The sequence below is a fragment of the Strix aluco genome, chromosome 3, assembly GCF_031877795.1.
Source record: "Strix aluco isolate bStrAlu1 chromosome 3, bStrAlu1.hap1, whole genome shotgun sequence".
NCBI classification, from domain to species: domain Eukaryota; kingdom Metazoa; phylum Chordata; class Aves; order Strigiformes; family Strigidae; genus Strix; species Strix aluco.
This window is the reverse complement of record NC_133933.1, coordinates 121,815,675-121,834,278: the sequence shown is the minus strand read 5'-3', so window position 1 is coordinate 121,834,278 and position 18,604 is coordinate 121,815,675. Positions and strand designations below refer to the sequence as shown.

General features: G+C 41.4%; 1 protein-coding gene across 1 annotated transcript; it reads left to right on the top strand.

Annotated features, from left to right (window-relative positions):
* Positions 1 to 780: 780 nt before the first annotated feature.
* Positions 781 to 17,366, top strand: MATN3 (matrilin 3). The gene is made up of 8 exons (XM_074820116.1): positions 781 to 973; positions 2,954 to 3,523; positions 7,138 to 7,260; positions 7,690 to 7,812; positions 9,032 to 9,154; positions 11,111 to 11,233; positions 14,932 to 15,039; positions 16,856 to 17,366. The coding sequence occupies exons 1-8, from the start codon at positions 811 to 813 to the stop codon at positions 16,909 to 16,911; spliced, it is 1,389 nt and encodes a 462-aa protein (XP_074676217.1). The 5' UTR covers positions 781 to 810; the 3' UTR covers positions 16,912 to 17,366.
* Positions 17,367 to 18,604: the final 1,238 nt, after the last annotated feature.

Below are 18,604 nucleotides of genomic sequence, written 5' to 3'. Positions count from 1 at the left end.
GTGCGCTCTGTTGCTCAAACAGCTGCAGCCCCCACCAGGAGATGAGAGCCGTTGCACTTCACCGGGCCCCTGTCCCGTCGCTCTCTGCACGAAGCGTGCTGGTCCCTCTTCCCTGACGCTGGTGCAGGCTCTGTGACTGCGACCGTGGCCTCTTCCACTGTGCGGTCGAGGTAGCATTTGCCAAAGTGAGTCAATGCCTGTCACTGTACTGCTGGCCGGGTGTGAGGGTGTGGTGGTTCTTGTTCTAAATCGGGGCTGCCTGTTCCCCTTGCAGAGGTTTGGCAAACGCTGTGCTGGAGGTCGGAGTGCATTTGTGCCCTGAACTCTGCTTTCCGTTAAAGCTTGCTGCAGCTTCCCCCGGGAGCTGGCAGGATCTGCAGTGCCAGGGACCAGACAAAACGCCCTGCGTTAGGCAACAACAGGGAGGGCAGGTTCTTGTGCCGCGGCGATCACGCTGTGAGCTGCTTCACCCATTCTTTGCAAATACTGCCCTGGAGATAAAGCCTGGAGACTAGAAGTGCAAAGTTAGCAGACCTGGATCAAATAATTCCAGTGCAGGGAGAAAGGGGGAGTTTGTATTTCAGCTGAAGCACCCGCCCCCAGGTTTGAGCCCTCTCCCTGCCGTGCCGCGAGTTCCCGAAGTTCAGCTCTAACCCCGTCCTTCCCTGGCCGCCGGTCCCCACCCGCCGGGGGAGGAGGCGGCGGGGGGAGCCGGTGCCACCTCGGTTGTCCCTCCCCGCACACCCCCCCGCCATCGCGGCCGGCAGCTTTAAATGCGGCGCGGCGGGCGGCGGGGCAGGCGTTGGCACGATGCGGCGGGCGCTCGGCACCCTGCGCTGCCGCCCGGCGCTGCTGCTGCTGCTGCTGCTGCTGCTGCCGCCAGTGCTGCCGCTGCCCGCGGCGGGGGGCTCCCCGCACCGCCTGCGTCGGCAGCCGCGGCCCGCCGGGGGCCTCTCCGGGAGCCGCGCCGCAGGTACCGCGCTGGGAGCCGCCTCTTGCGCGGGGCTGCGCGCCCCCGGCCAGCCCGCCCGGCGGCGATGCCCTGCCCCGAGGCGATGCTCTTCGGGAGGCGATGCTTCTCCCGGAGGTGGTGCCTTTCCCCCAGGCGATGCCTCTCCCGGAGGCGATGCCCTCCTGGAGGCGATGCCTTCTCCCAGGCGATGCCCGCCTGGAGGCGATTCCCTTCCCGGAGGCGATTCCCGGACCCGGCTGCCTCGGCACCGCCTGCCATTGCTTCTCCTGGGCTGCTGCCTTACATGCTTCGTTTTACGAATGATTGGGAGAGAGTTATTCCCCAGGGACATCTTGCTGTAGCTGCGGCAGTCCATGGACCATTCCCTTGAAGGCAGAAGTGCCAACTACTTCTTTTAATGCAAAATTGGCCTTGCTAATCTCTAAAACCTACATAACTCTTCCTTACCCGTGTTCATTTCTTGAAACATCTCTGTTTCGGACTCAGAAAGATCAGGCTAATGAAAAGGGTTTTTTTCTTAATCTAAAAAAGAGAATTCCAGAGCCTACAAATCTTGCATTTGGTCTTTTTTTTTTTTTTTTTTTTTTTTTTGCTACAACAACTAGTGTGTTTTTCTTTGATGGCTTAAGATACACATGCATGCACAAACATTTCTTCATGTTTTCTCAGCTTCTCAAAGGGCACAAAGCCATTCTTCTAAATCCTTACGCAAAAACTGAGTTATGGGATGCATGTGGAATTTTATATAATATACCTGGACAGGATCCTAGATTCATCCAGTCCATTACTCCGTCCAAAGGCAAAAAGTAAGATCTGTCTGATTTGATTTTTTCCCTCCCTTTTCACTTGCACAAGAGAAAAAAAGTTTTTTAATGCATTGGGAAAAAAAAAAAAAGGTGCTGTTTTTACCTCTACTTTTAAGAAATTGTGAACACTTTTAAATTTTTTTTTAACTGGAATGCAATAATAAAAGTCAACTTGATAGTAGCTGTGAAAGGTGTGTCCAGTTCCCAAAAAGAGCTCTTCAGGGAGTATATTCAAACTGAACACCTCAAATTTCGCTATTTAATGCACTGTTGAGAGGGAATGTGTCTTTTGTAGAAATATTGTGCTTTTGGGTTGTCTGTTTTTCATAAACCTGCAGTACAAATCCATACCTTGATCAATGTCAGGTCAGGATATCAGGACTAAAGAGTGTACAGCTTAAGTTTCCTGCTATTGCTGTCTTGATTATTTATCATCTTCCTAGAAATGATGCTTATCTCTGATCTGAGCTATGGCTTTTCTGTTTCAGTCTAGATTTATATGTCAGTGAGGAATTTTAGCAGCTAGAAAAATTGGTGTAAATATTAATTTTTACATGTAAAATTACTTCATAAATACGAAGTTCATTTATTTCTCTGCTCTAGAAGCCTTTAAACAGTAACAACTTCTAAAGAAGCCTTTATCACAGCATCATTAGTGTCTTTTTCCTGTTGCTCTTTATTTCTTCTTGTTTGAACTTCACAACACTTTGGATTCTGAATCAGGAATTTATATTCTTACTATCCTAAAAAATATTGCTAGGATCTGTTCACTACGTAATCTAGCCAGTTGTTTTACCATTTTATTTCTGGAGCTTATAAAAATATGTAAGATGAAAAAGTAAGTACATTTATATATCATTGCTACACTTCTGTATTGGCTGTTATATGCAAACTACAACCCTTTGTTTCAAGGATAGTGACATATTTTGTGGGCTCAAATGTAGACCTATCTTTTAATGCTTAGAAGTGTTCAATTTTTTCTTACTTGTCAAAATTAATATTTAAGAATTTCTAATGTGTGGCTCACTGTAATTTTAAACCTCTTCCTAAAGAATCAAGAGTGCCAACATTTATCTGGAAGGAACAGTTTGCCATGACAGCTCTCACTGCCCTAGGGTGAGAGTTCTGGTCCTGTGTAGGAGATAACTGAAGTGTTTTCCTTCCTTCTTGACAGACACTGCCTGCAAGAACCGGCCCCTAGACCTCGTCTTCATCATAGACAGTTCCCGTAGTGTCCGACCTGAAGAGTTTGAGAAAGTGAAAATCTTTTTGTCAAAAATGATTGATACTCTGGATGTTGGTGAAAGAACAACCCGTGTGGCAGTCATGAATTATGCTAGCACTGTCAAGGTGGAGTTTCCCCTCCGGACCTACTTTGATAAAGCATCTATGAAGGAGGCTGTATCCCACATTGGCCCCTTGTCTACTGGCACAATGACCGGCCTTGCCATCCAAACCGCCATGGATGAAGTCTTCACTGAGGAAATGGGCACCCGGCCAGCAACCTTCAATATCCCCAAGGTGGTCATTGTTGTGACAGATGGACGGCCACAAGACCAGGTTCAAGATGTGGCAGCAAGTGCCCGGACAGCTGGCATTGAGATCTATGCAGTTGGGGTAGACCGGGCAGACATGCAGTCCCTGAGGATAATGGCCAGCGAACCACTGGATGAACACGTCTTCTATGTGGAGACCTATGGTGTGATCGAAAAGCTGACAGCCAAATTCAGAGAGACTTTCTGTGGTAAGGTGGTCAGTCCAAGAAGGTAGTATAATTTGGCTCCTTTTGGCTCCTACTGTGGTTCCACTCCCTAAGAAAGAAGGTTTTCTTTTTCAGAAGTGTTATGTATCACATTTAAATATTTCCTTTGCCATCTGTTGGGCAAACAAGCCAACCCTTTTATTCAGCCTAGGCCAAGCAACGACCTTTAATTTTGAATCGTGATCTTACCATGCAAGTAACAGACCTGATTTCAGTGGACCTCCTTGTGTAGTTGGACCAATTTAGTGCAAGAGAAAGTATGGCAATCTGTCCAGGATTTGGCTACCTAAATTTACTGACTCACCGATAGCACACACCAGAGCTGTGCAGTCTGCTCATTCCTTTTCCCATCTTGCTGGGAAGTGAGGAGGGTGGAAGCATGGTGCTGAAGGGCTCTTTATAGTTTTGGAGTAGGAAAATCAGTGTGGCAGGTGAGCCGCCATGCTAGCTTGAGAAATTTGATGCAGGATGAAGTGCCCAAACACAATGGCAGGTCATCTCGGGATGGGCTTTCACTCTGCAGGCACTGCTGGGCTTTTTCAGTGTGCCAGACTCACACCTTTCTCTGTTGCTCTGCAACTTGACTTAGATAGGGAACTGTGGGATGGGTTGAATTAGCTTCGCCCTTTCAGGGCTGGTCTTGGAAAAATGCTGGATGTATATGTAGTTTGGACTAGAACTCCACTAAGGATGCTAGGCCAGTGTGGGTTGTTATTGTCATTTACAGAAAAAAAAGGTCATGTATCTGGAGTATTTAGAACTGCCTATTAGACAGCTATGACACAGCCCTACTCACAAAACCCAGTGACTTTTTGACAATTAAACTTGTATGAAGTAGATTTTTGTAGTAAATTTGTAAGGTAATTACTTGTAAAATAAGTCTCCAGCAAGTAATGGCTAAAATCAGATGGAAAGAACATTGGAAGAGAACTAAAATAAGAACTATTGCCTTGGGAACTTGGTTGGCAATGGGTTACTTTGTTATTTCAGAGCCTTGCTAAAAATTACCACCATACCTTTTGAATAAATTTAGAGTGAATAGACCTCTTTTTCTAGGTATGAAATAAATGTGTAAGGTTATCTCCAGATAGGACACCTTGCCCAATAATTACCATAGGAAGTGCCTTGAGGTTTGGCTTGACATCATGTTGTGTTGCTGATGTGATCAGATCCTCTCCCTGGTAGCTGGAAGTGGGTACAAGTGCCCACCTAGTTGGACAGGTATGTGTGCTGTGAACATAGCACTAATTTTCCACCTATGTTCTTGCCAAAGCAAGTCCTTTCATAGCACCAAATAAAAATCTCTTGTTCTTAAGAGTAATGTCACTGTTCATTGTGCTGAAACATAGAAATTAGGCCCCTACTAAACTGGAGGGTAAACCAAAGAGAGCTCACAAATACACACTTCCAGTGTAACCCTGAGTTGCCTGCATGCAATTAGCCAGAATCTGTGGGATTCATGAACAAGAAGAGGGTAAAGGGAATAATTTTTAAAAAGGTTCCTACAAACCAAATAAATCTAAGAGGGTCTTGTAAAACAGTGTGGGTAAACTGGGTCTTTTCCAGCTCCAAACTGCTTTTTGGTCAGAAATCTAGACTCACCAGTGACAATTAGGATTTTCTTTGCTTTGGCCAAGGCAAATAAATTTGTTTGTAGGGTGAACTGAAAACAGGAAAACTAATGTTCAGGGGCAAAATAGTTGGGTAAGATCAAGATCTTGATGTCTTGAGAGCATCATTCAACATGAGACCATCCTGGAGGTGGAAAATCTTAGCCTTGAATTGGTGTTCAAGTCAGTGGAGGCTTGACTTTCCTACCACAAAAATCTGACCATTTGAGTCTGAGCTTCTCAGTTATGCTTGAAAATACCACCCACAGATTTTTTTCATAAACCATGGAGATGAATTCTCTTATTGCCAAGGGTGTAGCAGAATGAAAAGATGCTGTCTTGGTTTGAGATTTGTTTTTGCCAATGGAAAGACAAGGCACAGTTTCTGTCAGCCTTATTAGGGGACACCTAGATCTTCCATGTGTTAGAAAATGGGAAATGTTGCCTTGCATTCAGAAATACGTGAGAAAATTCAAGCACTCTTGTTTCTCATTTCTATCTCACCACTATTGCTTTGGAGTTTGATTTTACCAGTAGTCCATACCCACATTTTAACTACTCATCTGAGTAAAATCTCAGATAATAATAGACTTGTGCTTCCCCTTTTTCTCCTTTTCCCTTTTGTTTCCTCCTTCTTTCTTTCCTTCCTTTCCCTTTTTTGTTCCCCTTTCCACTTTTTTCCTCCACCTTTTTTTTTTTCTCCCCCCTTCTCTCTCCCGTTCCCTTTTTCCCCTCATCTAAATTTAGTCATCTAAAAATCATCTAAGTTTAAGCGGGTATGTAGGTTTCCTTTACAATCTGTGGAGAGAAACAGGGGCATCTTGAAGTGACCAAAGAAGCAGCAGATCCAAAGCTAAATATACTTGAGAAAAATTGGTCAGAAGTTAATTAGTTATGCAGTTTGGCCATCTGTGAAGGAAAAGACTGTCAGCACACATAGTGCATTCCAGAGACAGACCAGCATTACAACAGTCAGTCTGCCCTGTTACCACAACACACATATCAGCTGCCATCCATCACGCTGCTTTTCATATCACTGTTTTCTGTTTTCTTAGTCTGATGAAATAGCCTTACTGTTTGCTGGGGAATTAGCTGGTCCTTGAAAATTGAATCTCATTTTGTAGTTTGCAGTTTCAGTTTCTCAGTTCTCTGAGGTTTGGATATTATTTGTGTACTGTCCTTCAATTCGGAGGGTCATGTACCTGCAAAGCTACCTTGCTGTTGAAACTTTCTTCCACATCCTCTTTTGGTTTTGACTTCTTGAATCTGATGGATCAAGGCAGCTGCAGCCCTCACATACCCATCTTGCACCGGTGTGGGTTTCTTTGCTGGACCAGCATTACACAGACACTTTTTTCATCCCTGAGAAGACAGTGTGTTATCCTAGTGCCTCCGAGTCATTTTTCTGTTCCTCCTGGTCTTGATGGTCTTTCTGTTGCAGTTTTGGTTTATTTTATTTTATTTTGCTTTCTGTTGCATTACAGTTTACATGTGATTTTTTTACAGTGCAGCAGGAATTCATAAATCAGGTTGTTTGCCAATGAGCAGAAGTTAGTAAACTGCCAGACAGTGACTGATACATTTTGGGATTATTTCAACCGGTTGTCTGTAATAGAAAGAGACTGGATAAAAAATGCCAGAAGGTCCTTTTCATTGCAGAGTTCTCATTTCCAGTGTAATGTTACTAAATGCTTAAAATCTCTCCCTGTTGCACCCTTTTCAATTCATCTTGTCTTTCTGCCACCTCAGGTGGTGAGTTATTTCACTGCAGTTGTTCCAGTGTCATTTATGACCTCTTTCTTTCTTCTGGCTACAGAATGATGCAAAAGATACCTGTAACTTTTTGTGACAGTGACACAGCACTGACATTTACTGCTGCTAATCCAGCAAACAGTGCAAGATGTACTTTTGTAAGCATAAATTATTAATGACTGTTTCTTTCCTTTGGAATGACTGAAATACCTTTTCTGTAAATGTCCTTTGTAGCTGCGAATGTGTGTGCACTTGGGACCCATGACTGTGAGCAAGTCTGTGTGAGTAACGGTGGATCCTACCTTTGTGATTGCCATGAAGGCTACACTCTGAATCCAGATAAAAGAACCTGCTCAGGTATTATTCTTTCTGTAAATGTGTTCAACTAGAAAAAAAACCACTTTTAAAAACCATAATTGGATTTAAGAAGCTACTTGTGTACTTCTGTTGAAACAGTGAACATCTGCATCTTCTTCAATAATAATAAATCTAATAATAAATAATAAATAAAAGTCTGCTGCAAGTAATGGTGAGTAGTTTGACTCCATCACCATCCTTTTTATTATGCCTACAGATCCATTCCTTAGGGCCAGATGCCAAAACAAAGTCTTCAGATATAGACACTGTATAGGTATTTTCCCCTACCACTTAATCTAATTCCTTCAATTACTATTACCATTTCTGAGCTGATTCCAAATCAAAATCTATTCAAAAATGTGAATATGCACTCCATCCCAAACTACTTTTTATTAAAAATGAATCGCTTCTCTAATATGCATCTTGCAGCTGTGGACACATGTGCACCTGGAAGGCATGAGTGTGATCAGATCTGTGTGAGTAACAACGGATCCTATGTCTGTGAATGCTATGAAGGCTACACCCTGAATCCAGATAAGAAGACTTGCTCAGGTAAGAATTAAAGGCTACTTTAATATATGAAACTCATGGAGAGATGGGCATGTTTTCTGTGAGTTGCCCTCATTATTTCTAGTTGAAAAATTGCTTACAGGCATCAGCTCTTAAAATGAGAATTCACTTATAGCCTTTCCCCTTAGTTCCAATAACAATCAAATTGCATTGTTCTTTGAATGTGTTGATTAAAAAAATGCAGTTTGGCACTTACCTACCATTTTATGCTCTTCACAGTACTTCATAAACATCACTTAGTCCCTGGGAAAGGATGAACCTATTTCGGAGATGCCCACCAGCACTGTGTCTCCACTGGAGAGTGAGTGCCACTAGTCCACAGAGAACTTAAAACCTGATGATTTTCCCATGTCCTCTCCACCGCTTCTGTTGAAACTCAGGGGTATTTACAGCTTGCTGCTTCTGCTTCCAAAGTTGTGCAGGGCCCTGCTGTATAGCAACCCAAGTCTTACCCTGGCAGCAGTTTATTCCTCTCCTACTCCTTGAATTGGCACCCTGAAAAGTTAATCTATTATAAAAACTTTTTTTCCCCCCAAATACTTCTGTGGAGTTATTTCTTTAAATCCAGAAGTTCTGAGCAGCACCGGCCTTAGGGTAGCTATTTTATAACTGGTAAGTGCATCCCTCCCTTTGAGAGCCCTTGAGCATTTTTTCACGGAAGTTTCCACTCTTCTTATTTCTGAAGGGAGAACATAATCTTCTAGAGCTCCTGCTTTTTTGTATATGCCTCACTAGGCTTTATATCTCTTTGCCATTTAATAGCATTTCTGTGTATCATTTTTGTGCCTGTGTTCAGCTCATGGATGAAAGTATGAAGTCAAATTTGGATCCACCATAGTTACTGTTAATATTGCAAGAAACAACTTCTGCCTTGACATGTGGCAGGTTATTGCTCATCTCAGTATGGTGTTTTAGCTTCATCCTTACTGGGGATATTCAGGACTGTTAGCATGGCTGATAAAAATCAGACTTGTGTGAGATATGTTATAGTAATGTCTTACAGTCCCACTATCTGCCTCTACTAAATAATTAGTAACTGAACTCAGCTGTCTGGAGGGTAATATAATAATGTAGTAGGGCACTGGTTGAATCCTAATTTGAATCCTAATTTAATTGTATTTATAAATGTTGAAGCATTTAAAATGCTTGAGTGTCTGGGAGGGATTAATAAGTTTGTTTTCTAAAATATGTTTCACCACAGTCATGGACATGTGTGCACCTGGAAGGCATGATTGTGCACAGGTCTGTCTGAGTAATGATGGATCCTACAGCTGTGACTGCTATGAAGGCTACACTCTGAATCCAGATAAGAAGACTTGTTCAGGTAAGACCTGATCATGGAAATACTGTATGTAGCTAAAAGCAAGTAGCTTTTAAAAATCAGGTTAATTTACATTATTTTTGTGATAAATTATCCAAGAGTTTCTGTAGAACTCCTGAGAACACAGTGCAACTTTATTTCTTCATGTGTCCAGCAATAATTTGAGACCTGTGACTCTTTCACAGTTGTGAAAATTGTAATTGCTATAATTAAAATGCCATTTGATGTTTCCCTGAGGACTTCACAATATTTTTACACTGATGGAGCACAAATTACCATATCTACCTGAGAGAGGAGAAGGATAATATATTTGGTGGGAATTATGTAATGTGCACTACCTGTGTCACAAAAATCTTCAGCAAAGCAGCACAAGGGAATGAGATGAAGAAGAGCAAGGACTGTGCTGGGAGAGAGATTACAGTCTGTATCATCATGAGTGTGATCACTCTTTTTGGTAGATATGTTTGGACCTTAAAAAATACTCCAGCCTTAGAGCTCTAGAGGATGGAAGGAAATTTTCTTTCCCAGTGCTGGTCTCTTGTGGAGAATACGAGCATAGATATAACTGGTACTTAAGGATGTACATGTAAGTATATAGTACCTACAAATTAATACGTATTCTATATTATTTTCATTTAGGATTAGGATTTGAGCTTCACTCTTCATTTCTTTGGATGTCTCACTGAAGATTTATTTAAGCAAAATCCTTTTTTCCACTTCCATCATAATCCTTTTCCTTACTACATTTTGTGTGAACCAGTGAATTGCTTCCAATTACAGGAGTTTCCTAGGCAAATCGCTCCAATTAAGTCATATGTCTCACATCTCAAAGAGGCAAAGCCAGAGGCCCTCAATATTTCTTCTTGCCTGGTTTAGAAGCTGATTTTGTAAATACAGTTCCTAAGACTAACTCTCACCTGGCATTATATAGACACAATAAACATCTGTGAGGGAATGTGAAGTCAGTTAGGCATCCCCTTTGGAAGTCCAATCCCAAACCTCCTTTCATAGCACTGATTATCCCCCTGCATAGACAAATTTCAGATTATTTCCCTAACATGCTTGCTTTTTTTCTCTTTTGAATCTCATTTTTCAATAGGCTGCTAATGATTTCTCAACCATCCAGGTCTTTGTGATATAATAAAAATAGTTTAGGTCCAGGAGGGGGTCATCCCTCCCTCCCTCCCTCCCTTCCTTCCTTCCTCCCTCCCTCCCTCCCTCCCTCCCCTCCCCTCCCCTCCCCTCCCCTCCCCTCCCCTCCCCTCCCCTCCCCTCCCCTCCCCTCCTCTCCCCTCCCCTCCCCTCTATTTTTCTTTTTCCTTTCCTTTTTTCCTTTTCTTTTTTCTTCTTTCCTTCTTTCTTTGCTTCTCCCTTACTGAAGCTCCTTACTGCAAAGATATCCAAATATGGGAACGCCTTCTAAGCTTGGCCTTTCAGAGTTGATGTGTTAAATTTGGCAGAAAACATCAGCTTCACACATCAAGTGCCCACTTTGTAACTGGCAGCAAATGCCACGTCTCTCTTTTTTTTGCTGCCATGTATACTCTTCGGTTTATGGTCTTTTCACTCCATAAAACAGTGTCTTATCCAACTCAATTAAAGCTGAAATAATGCCAAATACTCTATTAAAATCCACATACTTGTTCTCTGAAATTCCTTTGGATAATTATTTTGTAACTGGGTCACTGCTACTTTGGCTCCTTTTGCAATCTGTTACAACTGCAAAGAAAGCGTTGCCAGTGTTCCAAAAATTGTATTAATTTTGTGATGTTTATAGCCAGATAAAAACACACTCTGTATACCCTATCATGGCTAATAGCATGCTGACATGCGATAAGAACGTCATGGTTTGAATCCAGATGAAGACATGTTTGCAAATGGGAATTACTAACATCAACTAAAATGAAGTTTGGGTATTGATTGATACTCTACTCTTCTCTTCTCAAATGGCTTCCTCAGCTGTCGACATGTGTGCACCCGTAAGGCATGACTGTGAGCAGGTCTGCGTGAGGGATGATCTGTTCTATACTTGTGACTGCTACCAAGGCTACACCCTGAATCCAGACAAGAAGACTTGCTCAAGTAAGAGCAGATTGCTGTTTCCTATAACCCCCGTGCCCTCCCCAGCTAAGTACATCTATTGACATAGCTCTCATTAGCAGGTTAATGTATTTAGATCTGTTTGAGAAACTTACACATGTATTCAAGTGTTAAAAGACAGTTCTATGTCACTCTGCCTTTTCCACTTTGAGCAATATTTAGATATAAAGCACTTCATATGCAACAATGCTAGTAACTGCTTACCATTTGGTCTTTGTTTATCATCTTCTAATGAAGGTTTTCACTGTATTTAAAAAAAAAAAATGCAATATTCAGCAAACCCAGAACTGAGAAATAATTGAAGAGAGAAGAGCTGGGGTTAGTCACACAGTCACATACTTTGCAGTACTGCAGAAACTGCGTACCACCAAGCAGGAGACAGCTTGAGGTGATGTCCTCCCCTCCAGGCTGAATTTAATTTTGCTGTTTGTTTCTTTAGCTTCTCAGGGACTTTGAGTTATAGTAAAAATGTAATCATTTTAGAAGTGTTTCTTTCCTTCCTGGTTTCCTTACTGTAAGGTTCTGTACTGGAAATTTTTCCTAGCATGCCCTTGGAGGTGCTCTGGCACTTCACCTCTGGTGGTGTTAGGCAGCTGTGGTTGGAGTGAGCACAGACTGTACAGAGTAAGGACTGAGGGAGACCCCAGTAAGCCAATTAGTTCATCTCACTGCTTCAAGGCAAGATCAGTTACACATATCAGTAGTTCCTGGTAAGATTCACATAGGATAGGCTCCCAGCATGGAAAAGCATTGCCATTGGGAAGCATTAAAAAATGGTTATCTTGGTTTTGGATAACTGTTTCTCCAAAAAGCATTCTGTAGGCACTGATGTATGTGCACCAGGAACCCATGACTGTGAGCAGGTCTGTGTGAGTAATGGCAGATCATATACCTGTGACTGCTATGAAGGCTTTACCTTAAATCCAGATGAAAAAACATGCTCAAGTAGTAATTTTTTTTCCCTGAATATATTTATTGAAGTACCTCTCCTTAATATGTTAAATCCTTTAAATTTGCTTGATAAAGGTTCTATCCACTCACAAACTCCCTGAAAGTATAATCCCTTTTAATTCTTTTCTGCCTCTTCCCACTAATATTTTGAGCTAGTTTGATCCTTCTTGTTTAGTTATAGCAGTTATTGTATTTAAAACTACAGTTGACTCTTACCTATCACCACACATTTAAGGACTTCACTGTATTTAAAAAAAAAGAGTCTGTTATAATCTGCATTTCCTTATGAAATGGGCATAACTGGGGGGATTGGCAAGGCAGGGGTTCTGGGGCATCTGTTTCTGGGGCATGGGACTCAGTTGTGTACCAGCATTTGCAGGATGGTGGGGGGCCAGAGGGGAACAGAACTGGTGTCAGAAGAACGACTGCAACGCTAAACCATGTGTTGTTGTCCGCTCCTCCAAGCTGAGTGGGGCAGGCATGCCAATTGTTTTCCCTTCAGATGGGCAATAATGGCATCAGCTGTTGGCAGAACCTCTGCACCATTTGATGTAGAATCATAAGTAAAGTTGGGTTGGAAGGGACCTCAAGAGGTACCTAGTCTGATCTCTGGTTCAGAGCAGGAATAACCTGCCATTACATCAAGTTCCTAAGGACCCTATGTAAGAGCAAAGTTATAAAACAGGTGGATATAGCCAAACACCATCTGCAAATATAGTAATTTTTTGTAGGTCTGGACTTCTACATAAATGCAGTGTAAAAACACTACTCTAGCATGTTTTGTATGACTTGTTTGGCATCCCAGTGGCAATGGGAGCATCCAAGATTTTGAATATCAAATACTGGAAGACTCTAAATTTCACAGAAGGACTGTAGAAGACTTCAGGGTACCCTTGGCAGTTGCCAAAGTTGGCTGGAAAAGTAATTTTGTTAAAACAGACATAATCCAAGGAGGATCTGTATCTGTCATTGGAGAATTTAAATGCAAACATAAAAAATTAACTGGCAGTTGGTTGGAAACCAACCATGTTGGTGTGATATTTTGAACTGGCCTTCCTCCAGCTGACTCTTGAACAGCTCTTCTTTGTACATTGACCATAAAGCCAGTGGAACGTTCCAAAGAAGGGAGGTGAACAAATACAGGTTCAGTGGAATCAAGGAGACACCAGTTTCAACATTGGCGCTAAGACAAATGAATTTCTGCACTGCTAGAAATGAATCTGTTCATAGATTTTGCAGTTTCCCTGCAAAATGGAAATATCAATGGCATGATTGGTAAATAAAAAAAGAAACCAAAAAAATTCAGAAAAAAAGAGGAATTGTATCCAGGTATAATATTTCTATTGCTTTACTGTTATAATGCTCACATAATTTGTTTGGCATTGATCAGCTACACATTTATGTATCTGCATAAAAAAGAATTGATTAATCTGCTGTCATTGCCTTTGCAAGCAATGTTAAAAACATGTATAACAAGACAGGCATTACATAGAAGTAACACCTCTTGATAACTTGTTGAAAGGGTATTTCATAATCGTAGGCCCTCTTTTAAGAAGGCTCTGCCTTGGGAAGCTTATTATTATTCTGGTCTCAGATGTAGACAGTAATCTCACTACAGTAACTGTGCTTCAGTAGCTGTTGATGTTTGTTCTTAGCCTGCAGCAAGGGGTGCAGCTTGCCTTAACTCCTGTTTTCTTTACGGAGAAGGTGAGGTTAAATTGCCTTTCATGTAGCTAAGAACTCACAGCCATCAGCTGATGCCTGATGTTATTATACCACAATGAAATTATCACCTCTCTGAGCCCTTTTTGATCATCCCTGGTTTTGTGGTGGATTATAGAGAAAAAGGAGTTCCTGAGGACAGCTGAGGTGGGTTCCCTGTAAGTCTGGAAGATTGAGGGCAATTGTGAGGAAGAAATTCTTTACTGTGAGGGTAGTGAGACACTGTTGCCCAGAGAAGTTGTAGCTGCCCCCTCCCTGGAAGTGTTCAAGGTCAGGTTGGACGGGGCTTTGAGCAACCTGGTCGGAAAGATGTCCCTGCCTATGGCAGGGGGGTTGGACTAGATGACCTTTAAAGGTCCTTTCCAACCCAAACCATTCTATGATTCTATCATTCTTCTGAAGAGAAGCCCAACAAGTTAGTCATGGCCTTAAATACATCTAATTGAATAGATTCTGTTTACAGTGATGCCAGTGGCCTTCCTGTGTGGATAGTCTGATGGTCAAAGTACTACTTACAAGACGGAGACCTGAACTGCAGGTTCTTCTCAGTCTGCATCACCTGAACACACTCATTCTACTTCCCAGTGTGCCCTCCCTTTTGGGATGGGGGATATTCTGGATGAGAGGGAGAGATAACAGGGAGATGGGGGAGGCTGGTTGGTCTCTGCACCCAAGCTTCTTTTTATATTTTGCTCAATAATGGTCTAATTTAAAGAGTGCAGAGGATCCAGGTAGGTAGTCAGGTGAGGAACTCCCTGATCTGCCTCCTCCCTGGTTAGAGTCACGTTCTCTCTTGCCCGTCCTGTTTCTGGACTATGACACTCATGTCTCTGGCTACACACTGGCCCCTGTTCCCTGCTTTCCCTCCTTCCTGACTGCCCTGGGTTGCAGTGCTTGCTGTAGTCTCACAGCATGAGTTCAACTCCCATTGCAGAATCAAGCATTTTCCTGGGATTTAAATGTTTGATAATTGTCATAAATATTCTAAATGCTGTTTTCTCTCTTAGGAGCCATAACGAGCAGTCTCGTAACAACTGAAGAGTCCTGTAAGTGTGAAGCCATAGCTGCCCTGCAGGACTCAGTCACCTCTCGCCTTGAAGCTCTGTCCACAAAATATATCCTTTTTCTTACATGATCTTCTGCATTCAGCTCTTTACTGGTATTTTAGAGGTAGCTGTTTTGATACAAGCCAGGGAAGGAACATCCCTCAAAACAGAAAGTATTTTCATGGTGATTTTAGAAATGTTACGGAGCAAAATCTTGGTTGTTGCAAATACCACTATGTTTTCAAATTTCATTGAAGGGCTTTAGTATCAAGATACAGATAAAATGCATGTGCCCATGTCCCCTAGATTATAAATGCTACGTTTAACATCAAGCACTGCTCTATTCATAATTCTTCCAGATGACTTTTACTGTTATAGCAAATTCTCAGTTTTGAGCCCCCCTATTATGTTCCAAAATTTTCAAGACAACAGGCAGTGTGACAACAGTCCCATTAGCTGTGGTATTCCTCTGAATCCCACCTCTGCAGGGAGGCACTGTCCCAGGCAATTTTCATGCACCTTCTTCTTTTCCATGAAAATGTGCTAGCCTATTAATATCCAGCTGCTGGGATATATGAGAATGGGAGAGCTGTGAGGCAGGGTGCCGAGGCTGGAGGCACTAGGCAAGCCTCAGGTTCACAGGACATCTGAGGTGCAGGCTGGTGGGTGCCAGCTCTGCTGTGCTGGAATTTCCTGGCTTCGTTTGCTGCAGTGTGGTGCCTGTGGCAGTGGAGAAAAATGTGGTCAGCCCCCAGATTAAAGATTGCATAAACATGTAGGAGAGAAAAAAAAAAAAAAAAAAAAAAAGAGAAAGTGGTGAACTGTGTGGTATCACAGCAAACCTAAATGCTGGAATAAATGCCCTCAGACGGCACAGCACGAACTAATAGCTGGAAATTAAAGTTGGGCAAGCTGTGATTCATCAAAAGGCACAATTTTTAGAAGTGAGAGTGGTTGATCACTGTGACAATTTACCAAGATTTTATCACTGGAAATTTCTGAGACTGGATGCTTTTTTCTGTAAAAGGTGCTCTTGTTCAAGGAAGAATTAATTTAGGGGAGCACTATGTCTACGGTTGTCATCCTGATCCCAGGGGCTTCAAAATCAAGGAAGAGTAGGGTATTTAGAATTAATCAAAGAAAGAGAGCAAAGCAGGAGACTAGTAAGTTTTATATGTTAACTCATCATTTATACAGATAAATGAATTTTACGGTCCACCAAAGTTTCTGAAAGCCAAATGAAAACTTCTGCCAAGGACATAAGACTTTCCCAGTTCTTGAATAAATTCAAAGTTATTTTATAAGGTCTAATTGCAAATCCCTCTTCTTGCAGTGTGCCTGAAGTTCAGTTTATCTGCCTGGGAAATGTGAAGAGAAGACTCTGATTTTACTTGGATTACAATATATAATTCCAGGAAATCTTAAGTAGATAAAACTGAACACCAAGATAATTAAACCTGTAATGTCATCTCAATAGTAGCATGTCCTTCAGAGAACAATCTTTCTGTCTAAAAGAGCTAATGTTAGGCAAGAAAATGTGGTGTGTTCAAGTCAGGAATATACTTTATTACTGAGAACTGAGGCTTTTTTCCAGAGTTATTCTTTGTTGTGCAATTTGTATCCCTAACATCTTTTCAAGACAACCTGGGAAAAGCAGCAGAGACAATCACTTGGTCCAACTCCTTCTGAGAAATTAGGGTTGTAGAGATCGTTTGGGAAGTTGCCAGATCTTGACAGATCTCCAGAATGCTTTGGAATCTCTGGTTCAAGCATGTATTGACCTGTCTAGAAAACAGATTGTTTGTTGAAAATGAAGCAATGAGAAAGTTTATGAATAAACCAAACATTATAGACAGCTATTTTATTGCCCTTAACAACTGACCACTAGATGAAGTGTCTGAGAAGCTGCAGGTATATCAAGGCAGACAGCAGGTTGTCTGAGCTATCATTCTACTTAATTTTAAAATAATCTTTCAGAATCAATCCTTTTTATTGTGTTCAGCAAGCTTTATTTTGTTGCACAGCTTACAAAACAGCAGTTGGTTTTTTATAGTTGACAAATGTCAAGAAGACTTCAGGAAGACAGCCTTGAAAATACAGTGACCCTGAGGATCTTCATGTACAGTCACTTTATAACCATAAAGCTACCTATACCTGCTGTGCTTCAGTTTGTACTACAAGTAGCACAGCAGGTACTGCTTTTCTGCAGTAACTGCATTTTTATTCCTTTTTTAAAAGTAAATACAGAAAAAAAGAATGGATACATATATCACATTATATAAAACTGTGAAATGGCAAGGCAGAGTAAAAAATGTGCCTGTGTCTTCTGTTCATTAAATGGGAAAGTAAGTTGGGGTCTTGTAACTTATTTTAATAAAGTATGATGTGCACACTGACACTGGAAGTTTTCTTGTATACATCTTAAAGGATGTGTGTTATGAAATAAAGGGTTTAACAAAAACAAGGAAACAAAACCTCAAAGATAAAGGGGGCATAAAGGGGAGAAATCCACAGAACTAAACAGAATACTATCCCCAAGTCACATAGTTGGAAAAAGAACCGTTTGATTTTAAAACCTGCAAGTCCTTGTTAATATAGATAAAAGGTTTAATAGTAATTTCAAGTATTAATAATGTTGTTTAACACTCAGAAGGATGAAAGACGTCCTCCAATTTAAGGTTTTTATCCTGCAAGATTTACTTATGTTATTAGTCAGTTATTCCTGTTGTCATAGGACAGACTTTACTGAAACTACTTCTGTCAATTTGGCTTATAGAATAAAACACACAAGCTAACAATTAAAAAATTTAATTGTTAAAGGAATCCACTTGTTTTGCACACTTGGTGTTTCTAATCATCCAAATGCTTTAGCAACTATATTTAAATAAGTTGGAATGAAAACTATGTTGGTTTTTTTTTTAGCATTGAAAAATTCAACATATTTTGTACAACTTTGCAATATAGTTACACAAAATATTTTATCAGTAGCTGGTATGTCAAGGACATATTATAATGACATCTGTGCTTGCTTCATGCCCTGCACCTAACAGATACAAACAACTGCAAGGAAAATTGGTGGGCAGAAGTTTGGTTATCATGTTCACTGCACATGCGAGTGGGACTTCAGGTATGTCTACACAGTAATGTTGTTAGACTATAATACTAAATAGCACAGGTAAACATGGGACACAACTTCAGCAAGGGCTAAAAATGAGACTGTAAACTCTCCAAAACTGCTGGATTGGTCTGTGGTTGGTATTTTGTGATGTGTGCCCACTGATATTAATTTTCTGTAGCTTGGTTAAAGTTAGTGTGGGACAACCTAGCTATGCTACATTGTCTTCCTCCAAGTGCTGTATATGCATATTTTTTCTGCAAGTCATGGAGTTTTATATCCAGCACTTTACTTTGCTTACTTTCATGTCCTCTGCTTAGACATGGGTATTATACAAGGATTTATAGGGCCAGAAGTATGCCTTGGCCTCTGTAATTGGTAAGAATAAACAAGCTGTAAATCTAATGCAAGACTTTTCAACTTCTTGGCAATTGGGAGTGGATGACATCAGTCCCATTTACACTAAGGCCAGTTGGCAGATGAGATTTTATACAATAGTGGAAAATCGTCCTGGAGGCC